The following is a 20,868-nucleotide window of genomic DNA, read 5'->3' on the forward strand; positions in this document are numbered from 1 at the left end:
TGTCACCCGAATGTCACCCGAGTCCGCAAAGACAAAAATACAATGTACATTAATTTCCAATTAAGATATTTTTAAAATCTATTTGTATTTTTAATAAATAGTTGGGTTGATTGGCATATAGTTACATTTTCTTGATGAGAAAGTTCATTTTTTCCGAATAGCAGAAGTTGCAGGTCTAGTGGGATGAAATAATTTAGATCACGAAACAGTTGCAAACGCTGAACAGAGTAATTATTACATTCAAAAAAGAAATGATATGCATCTTCAACAGGGTGTCCACATTGGCAGTGTTTAAAATTAATCAAATTTGCATGAAATAAATCGTTGTTAAGAGTACTAGATCTGTTTCTTAATCTTGCATGCATAATGTTATGTTTTCTGTCACCAATTTGATAGTAGAAGGGAACTTTTGTGTCTGTAAAATTTTGAAGAGAATGTTTAAAGGCCGAGTACGTAACACTTTGTCGGATTTCGTTATCTAAATGATTCCATAGTTGGATAGTAGAGGGAAAGAAAGATGAATAAGTAAGATGTAAACGGTAATTTGGTAACGAGTAATTATTGGCATTTCTAAGGTTATATTGAGAATTTTCTGATACTAATGGTGGAAGAAGTGATGTTAGGTAATTTGGAGATAATTTATGTTTAATTTTATAAAAAAGCTGCAACTTTCGCCTAGAGCGTCTAATAGCAAGAGGTTCTAAACCACTTTCAGAATATAATGACTGTATACTAGTGTAAGATGGTAATCCCGTAATCACACGTGCAGCTTCTAGTTGAAGTTTTTCTAGTTTATCTGAGTCACCGAGACTACACCCATCCCATACCTCACAACAATATTCTAATAATGGTATAATATACGAAGTATATATTCTATATAAAGTGTGGCGATTTAATATATATTTAAGTTTACGCAAAACACTTATCTGTTTCGATACCTTTTTACAAATACCATCAATATGACTGGTCCATTTACAATTTCCGTCCAATATAACTCCCAAGTGCCTATGATTTTCTACGAAGTTCACACTAACATTATCAAATTTGATATCAATTACATAATCTAGCTCAGAATTATGGATAAGCAGTGCCTCTGTTTTGGAAGGATTAAACTTTACTAACCATTTATTTGCCCAATTTTGAATGTGCTCTAAATCGTTGTTGATTACAAATTCAACATTTTGAGGGGATGGATTTGAATATAATAATGACGTATCGTCTGCAAACAACTTTGAAAGACTTTGTAGATTATCGGAAATGTCATTAATGTATAAAATAAATAACAAGGGACCAAATACAGAACCTTGTGGAACGCCAGCGTTAGTAGTTTTAACAAGTGATTTAGTGTCACCCACACAAACTTGTTGTTTCCTTTCACTTATATAATTTAAAAGCCAATTTAAAAGTTTGCCGCTAATACCATAGTTTGCTAGTTTCACCCCCAGTCCCTTGTGCCACACACGATCAAAAGCTTTCGATATATCACAGAAAACTAAACATGTAGGATGTCTTTTTTCTAGATTTTCACACAAAGTGTGATAAATTTCAATAAGTTGATGAACTGTCGAATGGCCAGGTTGAAAACCAGACTGAAACTTATATATTAATGAATGATCTAGCAAGTAATTATTTAAATATTTAACAATTAACCTTTCAAAAACTTTCCCAACCGTACTGAGTAGTGAAATTGGCCTGTAATTTGAAAAAAATATGTTTGTCCCCAGATTTAAATAAAGGTGTAACTAATGCATGTTTCCACAATTTAGGAAAAACTCCAGTTTCCAGAGAAGCTCTAAAAATAATACTCAATGGTAAAGCTACTGAATTTGCTGTATTTTTTAACATATTGTGACTGATTGTATCATTCCCAACAGCTTTATTTATATTCAATGATTTCAGTATGTCAGTTATGTCACTCGTTTCAAATTGTATGTCAGAAATAGTGGAGCCAGTCCGTAATTCAACTGTCGGTACATCAAAATTATTGTCGTCAATAGTAGAAATTGAAACAAAGTAATCATTTAAAATATTAGCTTTATTATCGTCAGACATTTCAATGTTACCATGTATATCTCTAATAGGTGGGATAATGTTCGAATCATGAGGTGTTTTTATTAATTTACGAATAATTTTCCAAAAATTTCTAGGATTTGAACTTGAATATCTATCTAAGATACCATTTATATCAGCATAAAAAAGTTCTTTTGTTCGTTTCTTCAGGTTATTTACATGATTACGTTGCTTCCGGAAGTTAGATAAGTTTCTGTCTGAACGGTCTGATTTATATAATTTCAACAGTCTATTTCTTTTCCTAATTTCCTTACGTAAAGTTGAGTCAAACCAAGGTTTGTCATTTGATCTGATCGTCACAGTCCGGGTCGGTATACATTCTCTGGCTATGTCGAGGTATCTAGTCGTAAAAAGATTACACATATCATCTGGTGAATTAGCATTCGCAAAAAAGTCAACCCAGTCCGTCTCGTCTAATATACTATTGAATAAATCATAATTTGCATTATTATAGCATCTAATCTCCCATCACGTTATTCACGTTATAGATACAGTGTAGGGTATTCACGTTATAGATACAGTTTATGGTATTCACGTTATAGATACAGTTTATGGTATTCACATTATATATACAGTGTAGAGTATTCACGTTATATATACAGTGTAGGGTATTCACGTTATAGATACAGTGTAGGGTATTCAGGTTATATATACAGTGTAGGGTATTCACGTTATAGATACAGTTTATGGTATTCACATTATAGATACAGTGTAGGGTATTCACGGTATATATACAGTGTAGGGTATTCACGTTATAGATACAGTGTAGGGTATTCAGGTTATATATACAGTGTAGGGTATTCACGTTATAGATACAGTGTAGGGTATTCACGTTACATATACAGTGTAGGGTATTCACGTAATAGATACAGTGTAGGATATTCACGTTATAGATTACAGTGTAGGGTATTCACGTTATAGATACAGTGTATGATATTCACGTTACATATACAGTGTAGGGTATTCACGTTATAGATACAGTGTAGGGTATTTACGTTATAGATACAGTGTAGGGTATTCACGTTACAGATACAGTGTAGGGTATTCACGTTATAGATACAGTGTATGATATTCACGTTACATATACAGTGTAGGATATTCACGTTATAGATACAGTGTATGGTATTCATGTTACATATACAGTGTAGAGTATTCACGTTATAGATACAGTGTAGGGTATTCACGTTATAGATACAGTGTAGGGTATTCACGTTATAGATACAGTGTAGGGTATTCACGTTATAGATAGTGTAGGGTATTCACGTTATAGATACAGTGTAGGATATTCACGTTATAGATACAGTGTAGGGTATTCACGTTATAGATACAGTGTAGGATATGCACGTTATAGATACAGTGTAGGGTATTCACGTTACATATACAGTGTAGGATATTCACATTATAGATACAGTGTAGAGTATTCACGTTATAGATACAGTGTAGGATATTCACGTTATAGATACAGTGTAGGGTATTCACGTTATAGATACAGTGTAGGGTATTCACGTTATAGATACAGTGTAGGGTATTCACGTTATAGATACAGTTTATGGTATTCATGTTACATATACAGTGTAGGATATTCACGTTATAGATACAGTGTAGGGTATTCACGTAATATATACAGTGTAGGATATTCACGTTATAGATACAGTTTAGAGTATTCACGTAACATATACAGCGTAGGGTATTCACGTTTTAGATACTTCGATCCATCGTTTGCAGGACTGTATCGAATTTCTTCAGTTAAACCGGCAATGATACTACAAACTTCATTGTACATATATACATAGTACAACCAGGGTTCCCCCAGTATTCCTTATGTTCTAGTTTTGAGTGTCTCGCTGTGTAAATAACGTTTTTGGACATAAATCAAAGAGTCAGTACCAATAGTACTTAATAGTACTTAATACTGATCTACAAATTATAACAATCGATAACGTCTAGCAATCTATTTTGTATTTTCGAAATTTGTCCACCTTCTCCAAATCTGTAACAGCTTCTTCGCTAGCCCAAACAAACCAGGTGCTGATTTAACAAACTCTGATATTTTTTTCTTTTTTCTTTTTGTGTGTTATTTGTGTATATACGTTTAAGACGTTTTATATATGTGTTATGATGTATTGTCTGTGTTATGATGTATTGTCTCTGTGTTAGGATGTATTGTCTCTCTGTTTGGATGTATTGTCTCTCTGTTATGATGTATTGTCTGTGTGTTATGATGTATTGTCTATGTGTTATGATGTATTGTCTGTGTGTTATGATGTATTGTCTGTGTGTTATGATGTATTGTCTGTGTGTTATGATGTATTGTCTCTGTGTTATGATGTATTGTCTGTGTTATGATGTATTGTCTCTGTGTTATGATGTATTGTCTGTGTGTTATAATGTATTGTCTGTGTGTTATGATGTATGTATGTGTGTTATGATGTATTGTCTGTGTGTTATGATGTATTGTTTGTGTGTTATGCTGTATTGTCTGTGTGTTATGATGTATTGACTGTGTGTTATGATGTATTGACTGTGTGTTATGATGTATTGACTGTGTGTTATAATGCATTGTCTGTGTGTTATGATGTATGTATGTGTGTTATGATGTATTGACTGTGTGTTATGATGTATTGACTGTGTGTTATAATGTATTGTCTGTGTGTTATGATGTATGTATGTGTATTATCAAGCGATATAAAACTTTGTCAATACCTTCTTCACATTCCAAAGACCAAACTAACTACGAAGTGGTTGGTGTTCACATATTATTACATTTCTAATATTGGCACGCATGTATGTATATATATTGATATATGATACATGTATATGTTTTGACTTAATCATATATTTTGTAGTATACGCATTTTTTTATTTAATGCATTGTCTTATATATTAGAACAATTTAGTCAGTTTAAACGATAAACGACAGATACTCGTCAGATTCCTTACAAGAACTCGTGGCATTTGAAAACAATGTCTGCAATCAGGTGGGGACATTTAAACTATTGATAAAACGGTCATTGCTTTCTTATCAGATACATAGTTTTATTTGTCAACTAGGTTTTGTTCTGATAAGGCAGGCCGTCTTTCAAGACAGAGTTGTCGTGTTATTAATCAGTTAACGATTAAGTGTTGACAGGTTCAGAGTTAGATATTCCTTCATTTTAAGTATAATCAATCCTGCGCTGCCGGTGTGTCGCTTAGCTATTGCCGCCATGGTGTTTTCCACATCGAATACAAATAACACATGTATAAACCAAAATCTATTGTAGGTTTGTTTACGTCACATTTTGTTATAATGTAACGGTTCGAATTCACCTTCCAACCCAGATTCGTAATTATATCTAATAGTACCTTGCTTTGAATGTATAAACCACACAACAACTAGATACAAGTCCTACATTTATTCAACACTATCATTGGCAATATAAAACAACTAGTAACAATAACTATTTACAGCACCACAGAATAAAACCATCTTCCACACTATCATACACGAAGCAGCTATTACCCAAAACATAGACAGAAAGACTGAAATAGAGTAACCAGCCAATGGCTTCTGTTAAGTGTAGGAAAAGTAGAGAAAGGAAGGAATAGAAGGGAAGTAAACTACCAACAATGAAGTACCAGCCAATGGCTTTTATATCTTCATACAACTTCCCCCACATACTGATTGATTGATTGATTGATGGGGCTTAACGTCCTTGTTCCGGTTATAACCGAGCCTAGGACACTCCCCCACATACTTGTTACATTCACACATATAAACTAGCAACCTTTTCCATTCACAATGGTGCACATAGATTAGCATACACTGTTTTCAATATAAAATACACAGTCATAGTTACTCGCACACATTCCCAAACTATATACATACTCTCAAACTACATATATTTTACATTCTGAACACGTATATTCACACTCACAATTAATAATTCAACTATTATTCAACAAAATACTATCCTACATACACAAATATATACTTCTACTAAGGGACACAACTCTCAAACAAAGGTACATAACTCACAAAATCCATTCCCGTTACAATAACATCCGTTAAAATATGGTAATTACTCATTGCCTTACATGCAATTTTACTACTGTACTAATGAATTTTAAAAAAATAAACAAAATAAACGCGACAAGACAGCGCTTGAAATTTTAAACACGCGGTGGCCATAAGCAGCCACCATGCATACCAGTGCAGCGTTCGACACAATATTCTAAGCATAGTCTTCCCTTAGTCTCGGCGGCGGTATATTTACATGGGAGCATGAAGTTGGTTCCGAGTTCCGAGTTACGTTTAAGTAAAATGGAACTCCGAGTTCCGTTTAAGATAAATGGAACTCGGAACTCGGAACTCGGAACCAACTTCAGGCTCCCTATTTACATAGGTACATGTAGGTACTCTAGTTGACGACGTGTTATATTGTGAATTCATTTTTTATTCAACACTTGGATTACGTTGATGAGTACTGATGAGTATATCGTAATAAAGACAAGGCTGTTAAAAACTGACATGACTGCGCATGCTCTATGGTTTGGGCGTGTGACAGTGACAACCTGAGGTTAGCTATAGTCTCACAAAAGCGTACCCTGGGTCAATATAAGCTTTTGCTTACTGGTCTTAGGGCATTGCCACCTGTGGAGGGGATCTAGTACTACATGATCAGACGTTCTACATGATCAGACTTTCTGGGTTAATTAGGGTTCACCGGCGTGTGTGTAACACGTGGACAATACCCCCTCAGTCTAGGATCAGGGTCATTTAATGGACGAGGTGCTTGTTAATCGTCTGAGTAGGAGTTCCAGTCGCCCTGCCCTGCCCATAATGCCATAAAGAGTGTCGTATAAAGTACACTCAGTGACAGTGTAAGATGCTTGCTTTGACAAAGGTTTATGTAAGATAGGTACAAAAGGTAGGCAACTAAACAAATATAGGAGGTTGTGTTGGTGGGGAAGCAAAGCATTGCGACATCATATTTGTTACAATGGGTTTTTCATGTACTTCGAGGCTTTAAAAAACGCACTGTAACTTTGAGTCTTGGAATCGTGCTTTTCCTGTGGGACTCACTCAAATTTTGATTACCCACAATCTCTAAGTATTAGAAATGGTGTTGTAGGTTCGCCTGGAAAACTCCTGCATACTCAATGAATATACATGATGTATAACAGTGTCTTCGCTCAACCAATGCCTGTAGTAGTGGACAGCTAATGGAATATTGCTTAAGTAGTGCAAATATTGGCTCCACGCTCGACAAAGGGTTCCAATATTCATAACTTATATTGGTCAAGTACTGGTTATAAATAGACGTCCGTCTTGGTCACTAAAATCACTCTCTGGTTAATGTGACCCTATGTGAACATTGGCCGCTGACCCAACGAGAATTGGTATTCAGAAGTTGTAAAATTTGCCATATCTGATATTTGTGATATTGCCATATCTGATATTTGTGATATTGCCATATCTGATATTTGTGATATTGCCAATCTGATATTTGTGATATATGATATTTCTGGTTTTTGATACAATGAATCTGTTGATAAGTGATATTTGAGATATGTGGTATAATGGATTGCTGGTATGTGATGTTTGTTATATATGATATTTCCGGTATGTGATATCTCTGAAATGTGTTATATCCGGTATGTGATATATCCGGTATGTGATATCTCTGCAATATGTTATATCCGGTATGTGTTATATCCGGTATGTGTTATATCCGGTATGCGATACAATGACAAATTGATATATGATATTTGTGATATGTGGTTAAGTGGATCGCTGATATGTGATATCTTTAAGTTGCAAGATATATGAATTGTGAAAACTTTGATATGCGATATACGTGATATGTAATATCACTGATATCTGTATAATTCGCGATAAATCTACAGAATGACCACGTTAATTTGGCCTGTTACTGATTAACACACGCGTTATTTTTTAGCGGTGGCAACCAAGCTGTGAAAGCTTGTTTGTCTTTTACCAGGGCTGGTAACTTCAAGTAAGATACAGTATGTACATCATTACGTATCACCTCGCTTTAATTCAGATCGCCGTCAACGGAAAATTGTGCAAAGTCATAAGGATTGAACCGAGTATAGATAAAGACGAATGTGTATTGCATGATGCAAGTTTTAATTATACATGTAATTAAAAAAAAAAAAAAAAAAATTGTCCTTTCTCTTCAGTTAATCAGAATGTTTACCTGTTCGATATCCCTATATCTGTCTATATTAATAGTATATGAACATTTTCACTTCGGCCCGCAACAATAAAGCGAGTAAGCTCAGATCACTTTATTTTTCCGATAAAGACTTTGGGTCGCGTGCTCATGTTCTGACAGACGAATCGCTTTTAGCCGGCATGTGAAAACATTCATTGACTGCATTAACGATCTAGTTCTAAAGCGCCTCCGATTTAAACAGATTTTCATTTAGTAAATAGTGTACCATTGCTATAGTCATGAATACAAGTGGAACAGCTGGATTTGCAGACGGCATACTGACACTCCCGATAGCACCGAACGCATGACATCTAGCTCAGTAGCTGATCAAATGAGATACTGAATATCATTTGAGTGACCACAGAAACAAGTCCTCAAACTTAGCTGTGTTAGACATCATAACACAGACAGGTACCACCAGACAGGTACCACCAGACAGGTACCACTAGACAGGTATCACCAGACAGGTACTATCAGACAGGTATCAACAGACAGGTATCAACAGACAGGTACCATCAGACAGGTATCACAAGACAGGTACCACCAGACAGGTACCACCAGACAGGTATTACCAGACAGGTACCACCAGACAGGTACCACCAGACAGGTATCACCAGACAGGTACCACCAGACAGGTACCACCAGACGGGTACCACCAGACAGGTACCACCAGACAGGTACCACCAGACAGATACCACCAGACAGGTACCACCAGACAGGTACCACAAGACAGGTACCACAAGACAGGTACCACCAGACAGGTACCACCAGACAGGTATCACCAGACAGGTACCACCAGACAGGTACCACCAGACAGGTATCAGACAGGTATCACCAGACAGGTATCACTAGACAGGTACCACCAGACAGGTATCAACAGACAGGTATCACCAGACAGGTACCACCAGACAGGTATCACCAGACAGGTATCACCATACAGGTACTACCAGACAGGTATCACCAGACAGGTACCTCCAGACAGGTATCACCAGACAGGTATCACCATACAAGTATCACTAGGTATCACCAAATCATTGTTTCTCTTCATCTTTTTATCATAATATACATCCCGAAACGAAAATGCGACAGTGAAATTTCGTATTTCAAGATTATCTCTTAAATTCGTCTTTTCTCTGCTGTTAAAATCCACATTGTTAGATACATTGTATGTATACGACATCTGTGAGTAACTGCAAGAGTAAAAATCCATCATTCATTCGAGTTGTAAAAGCTCACTGTAAAATATCAATAAATACTGGAGTTTTAGTCTTGTGATTATTCACTATTGATATCTACATGCAGTAGGCGTATTACTCAAGTTTTCGAAGCTGAACCCCCGTGTGTCCAGTGACCAAATCACACAGCTACTGTGTTATTAACACTGTGCATTAAACTCATAGTTAAGGGAATATGGTAAAATCGTTATTATAAAAAAATGGTTTTTTTGTTATGCTTTTTTCTATGTAAATTTGTATCATATCTATAAAGTATTATTTGTTAAGTTTGTTGCGTATATGGACTGATGAAGGGAAAATAACCTCGAACAGACGGCACATTAACTGTTTCGTAGTTCACTTTCATTTGCACAGGGTTCACTTCCCTTCATCAGTCCATGCAAGGAACGCCTGTATTCAAACATACGAAATCTAGCAAACGGTAATACAGACCATGCTAAGTTCATTATTGCGGCTATTAAATCTGTGCCATCTTGCTGCAAAAGAGTCATAATTAGCAGCATTGATAACAATATTTTTGTCTTCTTTATAGGATCTTCGCCATGGCGGCGAGCCGTCAAATTATGGCACAGTTCCTTCTACTGCTCTTGGCAATAACCACAGCCGCTTCCTCAACTTCAACCACAGACGCTTCAACGACAACCACAGACGCTTCAAATACCACAGACGCTTCAACAACTACCACAGATGCTGCAACAACATCAACAGATGCTGCCACAACTACCACAGATGCTGCCACAACTACCACAGATGCTGCCACAACTACCACAGACGCTGCAACAACAACAACAGGCGCAGCCACAACAACCACAGATGCTGCAACAACTACCACAGACGCTGCAACAACTACCACAGATGCTGCAACAGCAACCACAGCCGCTGCAACAACAACAACAGACGCTGCAACAACAACAACAGGCGCAGCCACAACAACCACAGATGCTGCTACAACAACCACAGATGCTGCTACAACTACCACAGACGCTGCCACAACTACAACAGACGCTGCGACAACAACAACAGGCGCAGCCACAACAACCACATATGCTGCAACAACAACCACAGATGCTGCTACAAATACCACAGATGCTGCTACAACTACCACAGACGTTGCCACAACTACAACAGACGCAGCCACAACAACCACATATGCTGCAACAACAACCACAGATGCTGCAACAACTACCACAGATGCTGCAACAACAACCACCGATGCTGCCACAACAACCACAGACGCCGCTGCAACAACTACCACATATGCTGCAACAACAACCACAGATGCTGCAACAACAACCACAGACGCTGCAACAACAACCACAGACGCTGCAACAACTACCACAGACGCTGCAACAACTACCACAGACGCTGCAACAACTACCACAGATGCTGCAACAACAACCACAGCTGCTGCAACAAATACCACAGATGCTGCAACAACAACCACAGACGCTGCAACAACTACCACAGATGCTGCAACAACTACCACAGATGCTGCAACAACAACCACCGATGCTGCCACAACAACCACAGACGCCGCTGCAACAACTACCACATATGCTGCAACAACAACCACAGATGCTGCAACAACAACCACAGACGCTGCAACAACAACCACAGACGCTGCAACAACTACCACAGACGCTGCAACAACTACCACAGACGCTGCAACAACTACCACAGATGCTGCAACAACAACCACAGCTGCTGCAACAACTACCACAGATGCTGCAACAACAACCACAGACGCTGCAACAACTACCACAGATGCTGCAACAACTACCACAGATGCTGCAACAACAACCACAGATGCTGCAACAACTACCACAGATGCTGCAACAACAACCACAGATGCCGCAACAACTACCACAGATGCTGCAACAACTACCACAGATGCTGCAACAACTACCACAGACGCTGCAACAACTACAACAGGCGCTGCAACAACTACCACAGATGCTGCAACAACAACCACAGCTGCTGCAACAACTACAACAGATGCTGCAACAACTACCACAGACGCTGCAACAACTACCACAGACGCTGCAACAACTACCACAGATGCTGCAACAACTACCACAGATGCTGGAACAACTACCACAGACGCTGCAACAACTACCACAGATGCTGCAACAACAACCACAGCTGCTGCAACAAATACCACAGATGCTGCAACAACTACCACAGATGCCGCAACAACTACCACAGACGCTGCAACAACTACCACAGATGCCGCAACAACAACCACAGATGCTGCAACAACTACCACAGATGCTGCAACAACAACCACAGATGCTGCCACAACTACCACAGACGCTGCAACAACAACCACAGACGCTGCCACAACTACCACAGATGCTGCAACAACTACCACAGATGCTGCAACAACTACCACAGATGCTGCAACAACAACCACAGATGCTGCAACAACCACAGCTGCTGTAACAACTACCACAGATGCTGCAACAACAACCACAGATGCTGCAACAACATCTTCTACTCAACAAGGTAAGTGATTTATTTTTTTATTAATTATTAATCAGATAAGCAGTATAATGATGCAATAAGCAAATGGATTCCCTTTCTTCTTATAAAGGAACATAAATGATTAAAAGAGAGGGGCTAGCATGCCATTTCAGTTTGACAATGGCGCAATCGTACTGTCCCCTTCCAATGCTTACACCAAACTGTGACGCTTCTGCATTGCTCAGACTTGAACATAAATGCATCAAAACACATCAATCTATCTATATGTTCTTCATGTACAGCAATGTCGAGTGCTCAATCTTGTTTAATCTGGTTTAATGCATCATGTCTGCAATCTAATAATGTTACACGTATCTTTGTTCAATTGAAAGGTTCTATGACATTCAAAGAAGAAAAATGACAGATATTTAAGAACTTGCGGGTGACCGTTGCAGCCTATGGTCCTTTTGGTTATAAATATATAGTTAACAAACGTAGCACGCATTTCTTTTTATTTCAATACTTAAATTAGATGAGGAATAAAAATCTGATTACATTTAGTTACTAAAATGGCTTAGTCTAAAGAAAAAAAACACCATATCCCCACATGCATTTAGCCAGTATCTGCTTTGTAATTACTAGCCGTCAATTAATCATCTATCTCATGCAGGCCATAGTTTAATAATCCTTCAATCAATTTTATATATGAATATCAGTTTTCTTCAGTGTTGAAAATATACGTTCATTTTATATTCAGGTCTTAGTTGACTGATTGCGTATCTTACATGCACTGTACCTAATTTCAGGAGTTTTTGAAGCCACATAACTACAAAACATCTACTATTTCATTTGGCCTGACTATAAATGGCATGATTCAGAGTTATAATCCTTATTGATAAAATGTCTTCATTTATTCATTTTATATATTTATTCATTTGCATTAGTATTATTTTTTTGAGAAAATGGGAAAATGTCTGCCCTCCAACATTTAGTACATTTAAGGGAAGTAACTCCCACACATACCAATGGTACTTTCCTAAATATGGTGTATTCAATTCATTGATGTACGTTGCTAATATTCATGGTGTTTGCAGCAGCGTGCTAAATATAATAAAAATCAGGTGAAATTTGACCAGTAACCTTTGATCATTAACCTTTTATCGAACGTAGCACAATCACACCTGCGCGAGTAAATTCATTTCTGAAAGCATATATACACGTACACATCTTTTGACCTTCGGTAGTTAATCATGATATTCTTTGACACACTATTGACGATATTGACTCAAATATTACATGATGTTGCATATAGATAGAAACTTTTCTAATGTATAAATGGAATAATGTGCATTTCTTGTATCTGTGCACTTCCTTTTGTATAACTTGAGTTATATCATATATAATGCAACTGGTGGTTGATATTATATTAGTTGTTGTTGATATTATATAACTTGTGATTGATATTATATAACTTGTGAATGCTATCATACATGTATAACTTGTAATTGATATCATATAACTTGTGATTGGAATTATTAACTTATAATTTATATTATATAACTTGTGATTGGAATTATAAACTTATAATCTATATTATATAACTTGTGAATGCTATCATATAACTTGTAATTGATATCATATAACTTGTGAGTGATATTAAATGACTTGTGATTGATATTCTTACTTATAATTTATGTTATATAAGTTTTGATTGATTTATATAACTTGTAGTTGATATTATATGACTTGTGAGTGATATTATATAACATGTGATTGATATTTTATAACTTTTGATTGATTTTATATAACTTGAAGTTCATATTATATAACTTGTGAGAGATATTCTTAACTTATAATTTATCTTATATAATATGTGATTGATTTTGCTTAACCTTTAATTTATATCATATAACTTGTGGTTGATATTATATAACGTGTGATTGATGTTGCTTAACTTTTGATTGATTTATATAACTTATGATTGATATTATATAACTTGTGGTTGATATTATATAATTTGTAGTTGATATTATATAACTTATGATTGCTATTATAACTTGTGGTTGATATTATATGACTTATGATTGATATTATATAACTTGTTATTGATATTTTCTATTTTGCGGTTGATATTATATAACTTGTGGTTGATATCATATAACTTGTGATTGATACTATATAACTTATGATTGATATTATATAACTTATGATTGCTATTATTTGATTTGTGATTGATATTATAAAATTTGTGATTGACATTATATAACTTATGATTGACAGTATATAACTTGTGGTTGATATTGTATAACTTGTGGTTGATATTAAATAATTTGTAGCTGATATTATATAACTTATGATTGATATTATATAACTTGTGGTTGATATTATACGACTTATGATTGATATTATATAACTTGTTATTGATATTTTCTATTTTGCGGTTGATATTATATAACATATGATTGATATTATATAATTTGAAGTTGATATTATAGAACTTGTGGTTGATATTATATAACATGTGGTTGATATTATATAACTTGTGATTGATATTATATGATTTGTGATTGATATTGTATAACTTGTGATTGACATTATATAACATGTGGTTGATATCATATAACTTGTGATTGATATCATATAACTTGTGATTGGTATTATATAACTTGTGATTGATGTTGTATAACTTGTGATTTAGATTGTGAATTACTTCGCATACTTTATCGTTTAATTATTATATATTTATGGTAGATTTATGTTGTAAAACTTAGTATTGATATTGTAGTTGTCGTGATTTCAAAATGTTTGATTGATATTGTTAAGACTGTGTTTTTAGATTGTAAAAATCGTGATTACAAAAAATTACAAATGGTGCAATATAGCAATGTTTGATACGCTATAGATGTTTACATTTTAGCTTCAACTACAACCGCTGACACAACAACTACAGACGCTGCCACAACAACCACAGACGCTGCCACAACAACCACAGATGCTGCCACAACAACCACAGATACTGCCACAACAACCACTGCTTCAGGTAAACCTTCGAAAAAGTTCCATTATTTTTCTTGCATAAGGCTTTATTCGCTTCGGAAATGACCTGTGAGAAAAAAAATTGTTGTGAATATATATATTGGGCTCATAATATACAGCAAAAAAATACTAAATTCAAAGAAAAAAAGCTATCATTTGAAAGCCTAATATAATGTAAATTGTAGATTTTGAAGCGGATGTGCCGTTTATCTGTGGTAAGCGACTTTAGGGAACAATATCATAGGTCCCGAAGATGTTTCGGATTTTTTAGATATACATCGGAGGTCTTTAAAACTATATTGTTGCTGAAGCAGATCCGCTCAGTAAATTGGCTCATCTGAAATATCATTTTGATACAAAAACCAAACAAACTAATACGTGATTGTGGGTTGAAGGCATGAACAGCATGGCCAGAAATCACTTTTGTCAAAATATACTGTGATAGCTCTTGAGTGGTTGTTGTATTCCGTATTTGTGCTGACACACAACAGAAAATAACTTAGATATCCAATCCACCTAAAAATTGTTTTCCGAACTATATATCTTATAAATACTCAAAAATCAACATTAACCTACGTAAATAATCTTATGATTGAACGATAGCATTTAGTTATCAGCTGTTAAAGGTTGTGTGCAGAAAATCACTATTGAAGCAGTTATCTATTTAGAGTTACGTACATTAACCAAGCTATAGTTAACCTAAATAACCGCAGATAGTTTACCTTGGTAACTGTCATGTTATTTTTCCAAATTGATACCGACTGTATTATCTTTTATGGGTGCGTTTAGCCATGAGTGTTTGTGAGCCAAGTGCACATGTATATTGTATTTTGCATTTGAAAATGTAAGGTTTAGATTGCAAAGTTTCGAAATTGTGCTGATTAAGCTAAGATACATATTGGCTAAAGTCTGTCAAAAATGTGGACAGAGGGATATGATTTCTTGGTTGATATGGCGTTAATAAAAGAGTTATCTATTTTGAAATGTTCAATCAAAATTACTATATCAATTACCTACACTATAATCGGGACTATAACTATGTTTAAACAAGCTCTAAACAAGCCCCAATCTCAATTCTACTAGAAAACTAAGAAATTAAACCCATATTAGATAAGCTAGTGTGGCTATTTTGGAAATGAAAACTCCAAAAATTCTACAGATTCTTGAATAGAGTTGCATTTTCAGTGTTACTAAATCAACTACTACCCATGTTACAGCAACGACAACCACAGACGCTGTAACCACAACTACTGAGGCAGCAACAACAACAACAACTGAGGCCGCAACAACAACTACTGAGGCAGCAACAACAACTACTGAGGCTGCAACGACAACTACTGAAGCAGGTAACGTATAATGTTAAGCTGATATTTAATACAAGCGCCTGCATAGAAGTAGTTGAACATTAATGACGAAATAGAACAACAGTGATGATTAGTATGACGATTTCCAATTTCACTAGGAAATGGTCTTTTCATAATGATTGTCTTTATAAATACGATATTCTGCAACCGACACTTGACAATAAATGATGTCTGTCGACATATAAACAAGAGTTGACAGACTTGATAGTTCTGTATGAATCTCTAGTTTGACAGGATGGTAGTTGTTGATATCATATCCGGTTTAGAGTAAAGGAACTGTGATGGAATAAAATTATTTGAGTCATGGTCTGCAAATAAAAATATCGGTATCTTAATAAAGCTACAAAGGCTTGTTAAAAGGATCCAGAATGGATTGCACTTTTATTAAGTATTTAGTCAAAATTAGAAGAATGCGTCTAAGATATTAATTACATATTGCAGAGGCAATTTTATGGTCATTTTCATATTTTTATTTTAATATAACAGCAACAAACAACTCAGGCCGTGACCACAACTACGAGGCCGCAACGACAACACTGAGGCCGCACAACACACGAGCGCAACAACACAACTACTGAGGCTGCCACAACTATGAGCGAAACTAACTGAGGCGTAACAACTACTGAGGCCGCAACAACTACTACTGAGCCGCAACGACAACAACTGAGGGGCCACAACCACGCAACACAAGCAACAAGCAACAAATACTACTGAGGCCCAACAACAACAACACTGAGGCCACAACTAACAACATACTACGAGCCGTCAAACACAACTACTGAGCCGCAACAACAACAACTAGAGGCCGCAACAACAACACTGAGGCGCACAACAACAACACGAAGCTGACAAACAACTACAGAGGCAACACAACAACTGAGCCTGCATACTAACAAGCGCTGCCAGAAGAAAACTTAAGGCGAACAAAAAGAAAGAGCCGCACAAGAGCATCTGAAGTTCCATTTCCCAGAAAACGTTTCATAATGATTTTCTTTATGAATACGATATTCTGTAACCGACATCCGACAATATATGATGTTTGTCGACATATAAACCTAAACATGAATCATAATTGTATATATAAATTGATAAATATTGTGTACCTTAATGAAGTTACAAAGGCTTGTTAAAAGGATCCAGAATGGATTGCACTTTTATTAAGTATTTTATCAAAATTAGAAGAATGCGTCTAAGATATTAATTACATATTGCAGAGGCAATTTTATGGTCATTTTCATATATTTTTTATTTTTTTTTTTTTTTCACAACAGCAACAACAACCACAGACGCTTTGACCACAACTACTGAGGCCGCAACAACAACAACTGAGGCCGCAACAACAACTTCTGAGGCACCGACAACAACAACTACTGAGGCCGCAACAACAACTACTGAGGCCGCAACAACAACAACTGAGGCCGCAACAACAACTTCTGAGGCACCGACAACAACAACTACTGAGGCCGCAACAACAACAACTGAGGCCGCAACAACAACTTCTGAGGCACCGACAACAACAACTACTGAGGCCGCAACAACAACTACTGAAGCAGGTAACGTATAATGTTAAGCTGATATTTAATACAAGCGCCTGCATAGAAGTAGTTGAACATTAATGACGAAATAGAACAACAGTGATGAGCAGTATGAAGATTTCCAATTTCACCAGGAAATGGTCTTTTCATAATGAATGTCTTTATAAAACGAAATTCTGTAACCGACTCTCGACAATAAATGATGTCTGTCGACATATAAACAAGCGTCGGCAGACTTGGTAGTTCTGTATAAATCTCTAGTTTGACAGGATGGTAGTTGTTGATATCATATCGGGTTAAGAGTAAAGATATAGTGATAGAGCAAAATTACTGAAATCATGTTCTGTACATAACAATATTTTCTATCATAATAACGTTACATGGTTCGTAAAAAGGATCCTTAATGGGTTGCACATTCAATACGAATTTAGTAAACATTAGACGAAATAGGTCTTAGATGTTTATTGCGTATTGTAGAGACAATTTTATGGTCATTTTTATTATTATTTTTTTTTTCATTTGCAACTGCTTCTTCATGCTAACTACGCAATCGTTAACAACTACCACAACAGCAACAACAACCACAGATGCTGTAACAACAACTACTGAGGCCGCAACAACAACTACCGAGACACCAACAACAACTACTGAGGCCGCAACAACAACTACCGAGACACCAACAACAACTACTGAGGCCGCAACAACAACTACCGAGACACCAACAACAACTACTGAGGCCGCAACAACAACTACCGAGACACCAACAACAACTACTGAGGCTGCAACAACAACTACTGAGGCTGCAACAACAACTACCGAGGCTGCAACAACAACTACCGAGGCTGCAACAACAACCACAGAGGCTGTGACAACAACTACTGAAGCAGGTAAGGCATAATGTTAAACTGATTTTAGTCTTTTTTTGTTACAAGTGCTTGCACATGAGTTAAATACTAATAATTACATTTTCACTTCGCTCCGCCTCAATGAACATAGTAAACTCAGATCACTTCATTTCCCGCTGAAGATTATGGGTCGCGTGTTTCTGTTCTGAGAGACGAATCACTTTCTTGCCCGCGTGTGAATACATTCACTGAGTTTACAATGGCGATCGAGTTATGTACCGCCTCAGACTTGAATGCACTTTCATTTTGTGAATTATGTAATATTGTTATAAACGTATATAAACACAAGTGGAATAGCCGCTTTATGTGCTAATAAAAATGCCAGTATAATGCAGACAGTTTAGAAAACAGGATCTGACAGAACACTGACACTCCCGATAGCATCGAGCTCATGACCTACGTAGCGCAGTATGTCTAACGTTAGCTGTATCTCGAATGCCATGCTTGATAACATTTTAGTGGTCACAGAAAATAAACCCTTAATTTTAACACTATTTAACAACACAAAACAGACTGTAGCAGCAGTATGCTATATCGAGCACAGGGACACATTATTGTCGTAATTTGACTCAATCTAAACATATGGAGGACACAAGTTTCCAGCTGTCGAATACCGCGATTTTCAAATCAATGTTTCTTTACTTACTATTATCAGAATTTACATCCCAAAACGCCAGTACGACAATGAAATCCAATATTTCAAGAGCACAATGTACATTTCAGCTAACCTGCGACTAAAATCCACATTGTTACACTTTTTCTGGAGCTCTGAATATCCCGGCTATTAGACTGCATCACATACGGTCACAGGGGTTCGGCGTTAATTTTTGAGTAACATATGACATCTATAAATAATCGAAGGACTAAAAATCCAACATTCACTCAAATTATAAAACCGTACAAAATCCATTTTTTTCAAGGCTTTAGAGAGTATATAAACTCTGTTTTTAATGATGTGATATTTCATTGAACAGCTGTCGTCATGTTAACCTTGTGCTCATTTTTTTAACCGAGTCCCTGTGTCTCGAGTGACCAAATCACACACATACTATACTGTCAACACTGCACTTTAAATTCGTATTTATATGGGTACTGCTAAGTTTTTATTATACAATATCATAAATATTTGTTATAAATGAATAGTTTTCCTTAAAAATATCGTGCTTATGTGTATCAATATCGTAATAATCAAAACGTGTATGGGACTATATTTTGTGTTGCCTTGGCGACGAGAATAGCTGACTGTCTGCTGTTCCACTACTGTGCACACATGTACGATAAGTATAACAATGTTACACAAGAAATATCTTTAAAAAAGATAAACGGCATAGTTTTAATACTGGTGGTTATAATGTAAAACTGCTGGTGAAATAAATTAACGAACAAATGCGTTTCAGCACTGTAGACAGAATCATTTTTGGTGATAATAAGACTGCATTTGAATCAGGAATATAATTTTATCAATGTGTTATTTGAAAAGATGCATCCAATTATTCAGCTTGCATTCCATCTTAACTTTGTTTCGTTTTTAATTGCATATCTGCATTTTGCATTTAACGCTACATTTACCAATCACATACTTCATCTTGACCAGTAACGCCACCTGTTACGTCATATCCGGGGCCAAAAGAAAATTATACGGCTATGCCGAAAAACGACATACTTACGTCACACCGTTGCGAATTTTGCAATCTGGTGGCGAAGTTTTTATTTTGGTTAACGTAAATATAAGGATTGATTGTCGATTTTGTTGCTTGCATGGACTGATGAACGGAAGTGAACCTCGTGCAAATGGTATATGAACTGCTTCGCAGTTCACTTCATTTGCACGAGGTTCACTTCCCTTCATCAGTCCATGCAGGCAACAAAATTGACAATCAATCCTTAAATGACGAAAGAGAAAAACAGTGATGATTAGTATGAAGATTTCCAATTCCACCAGACAAACGTTCCTTCATTATGATTGTCTTTATCAACACGAAATTCTGTAACCGACACTCGGCAATAAATGATGTCTGTCGTCATATAAACTAGCGTTG

At 36.2% G+C, this 20,868-nt stretch overlaps 1 protein-coding gene across 1 annotated transcript in view; it reads left to right on the forward strand.

Moving 5' to 3' along the window:
- LOC117321667 (mucin-2-like) overlaps positions 1 to 20,868 on the forward strand; it is a 125,060-nt gene that overhangs the window by 24,731 nt on the left and 79,461 nt on the right. Inside the window, exons 2-6 of the mRNA XM_033876173.1 lie at positions 10,059 to 12,031; positions 14,907 to 15,029; positions 16,243 to 16,371; positions 17,661 to 17,942; positions 18,497 to 18,811. Of these exons, the coding sequence (XP_033732064.1) occupies positions 10,059 to 12,031; positions 14,907 to 15,029; positions 16,243 to 16,371; positions 17,661 to 17,942; positions 18,497 to 18,811 (2,822 nt within the window). The remainder of the gene's footprint in view (positions 1 to 10,058; positions 12,032 to 14,906; positions 15,030 to 16,242; positions 16,372 to 17,660; positions 17,943 to 18,496; positions 18,812 to 20,868) is intronic.

The sequence above is a fragment of the Pecten maximus genome, chromosome 2, assembly GCF_902652985.1.
Source record: "Pecten maximus chromosome 2, xPecMax1.1, whole genome shotgun sequence".
Taxonomy (NCBI): Eukaryota; Metazoa; Mollusca; class Bivalvia; order Pectinida; family Pectinidae; genus Pecten; species Pecten maximus.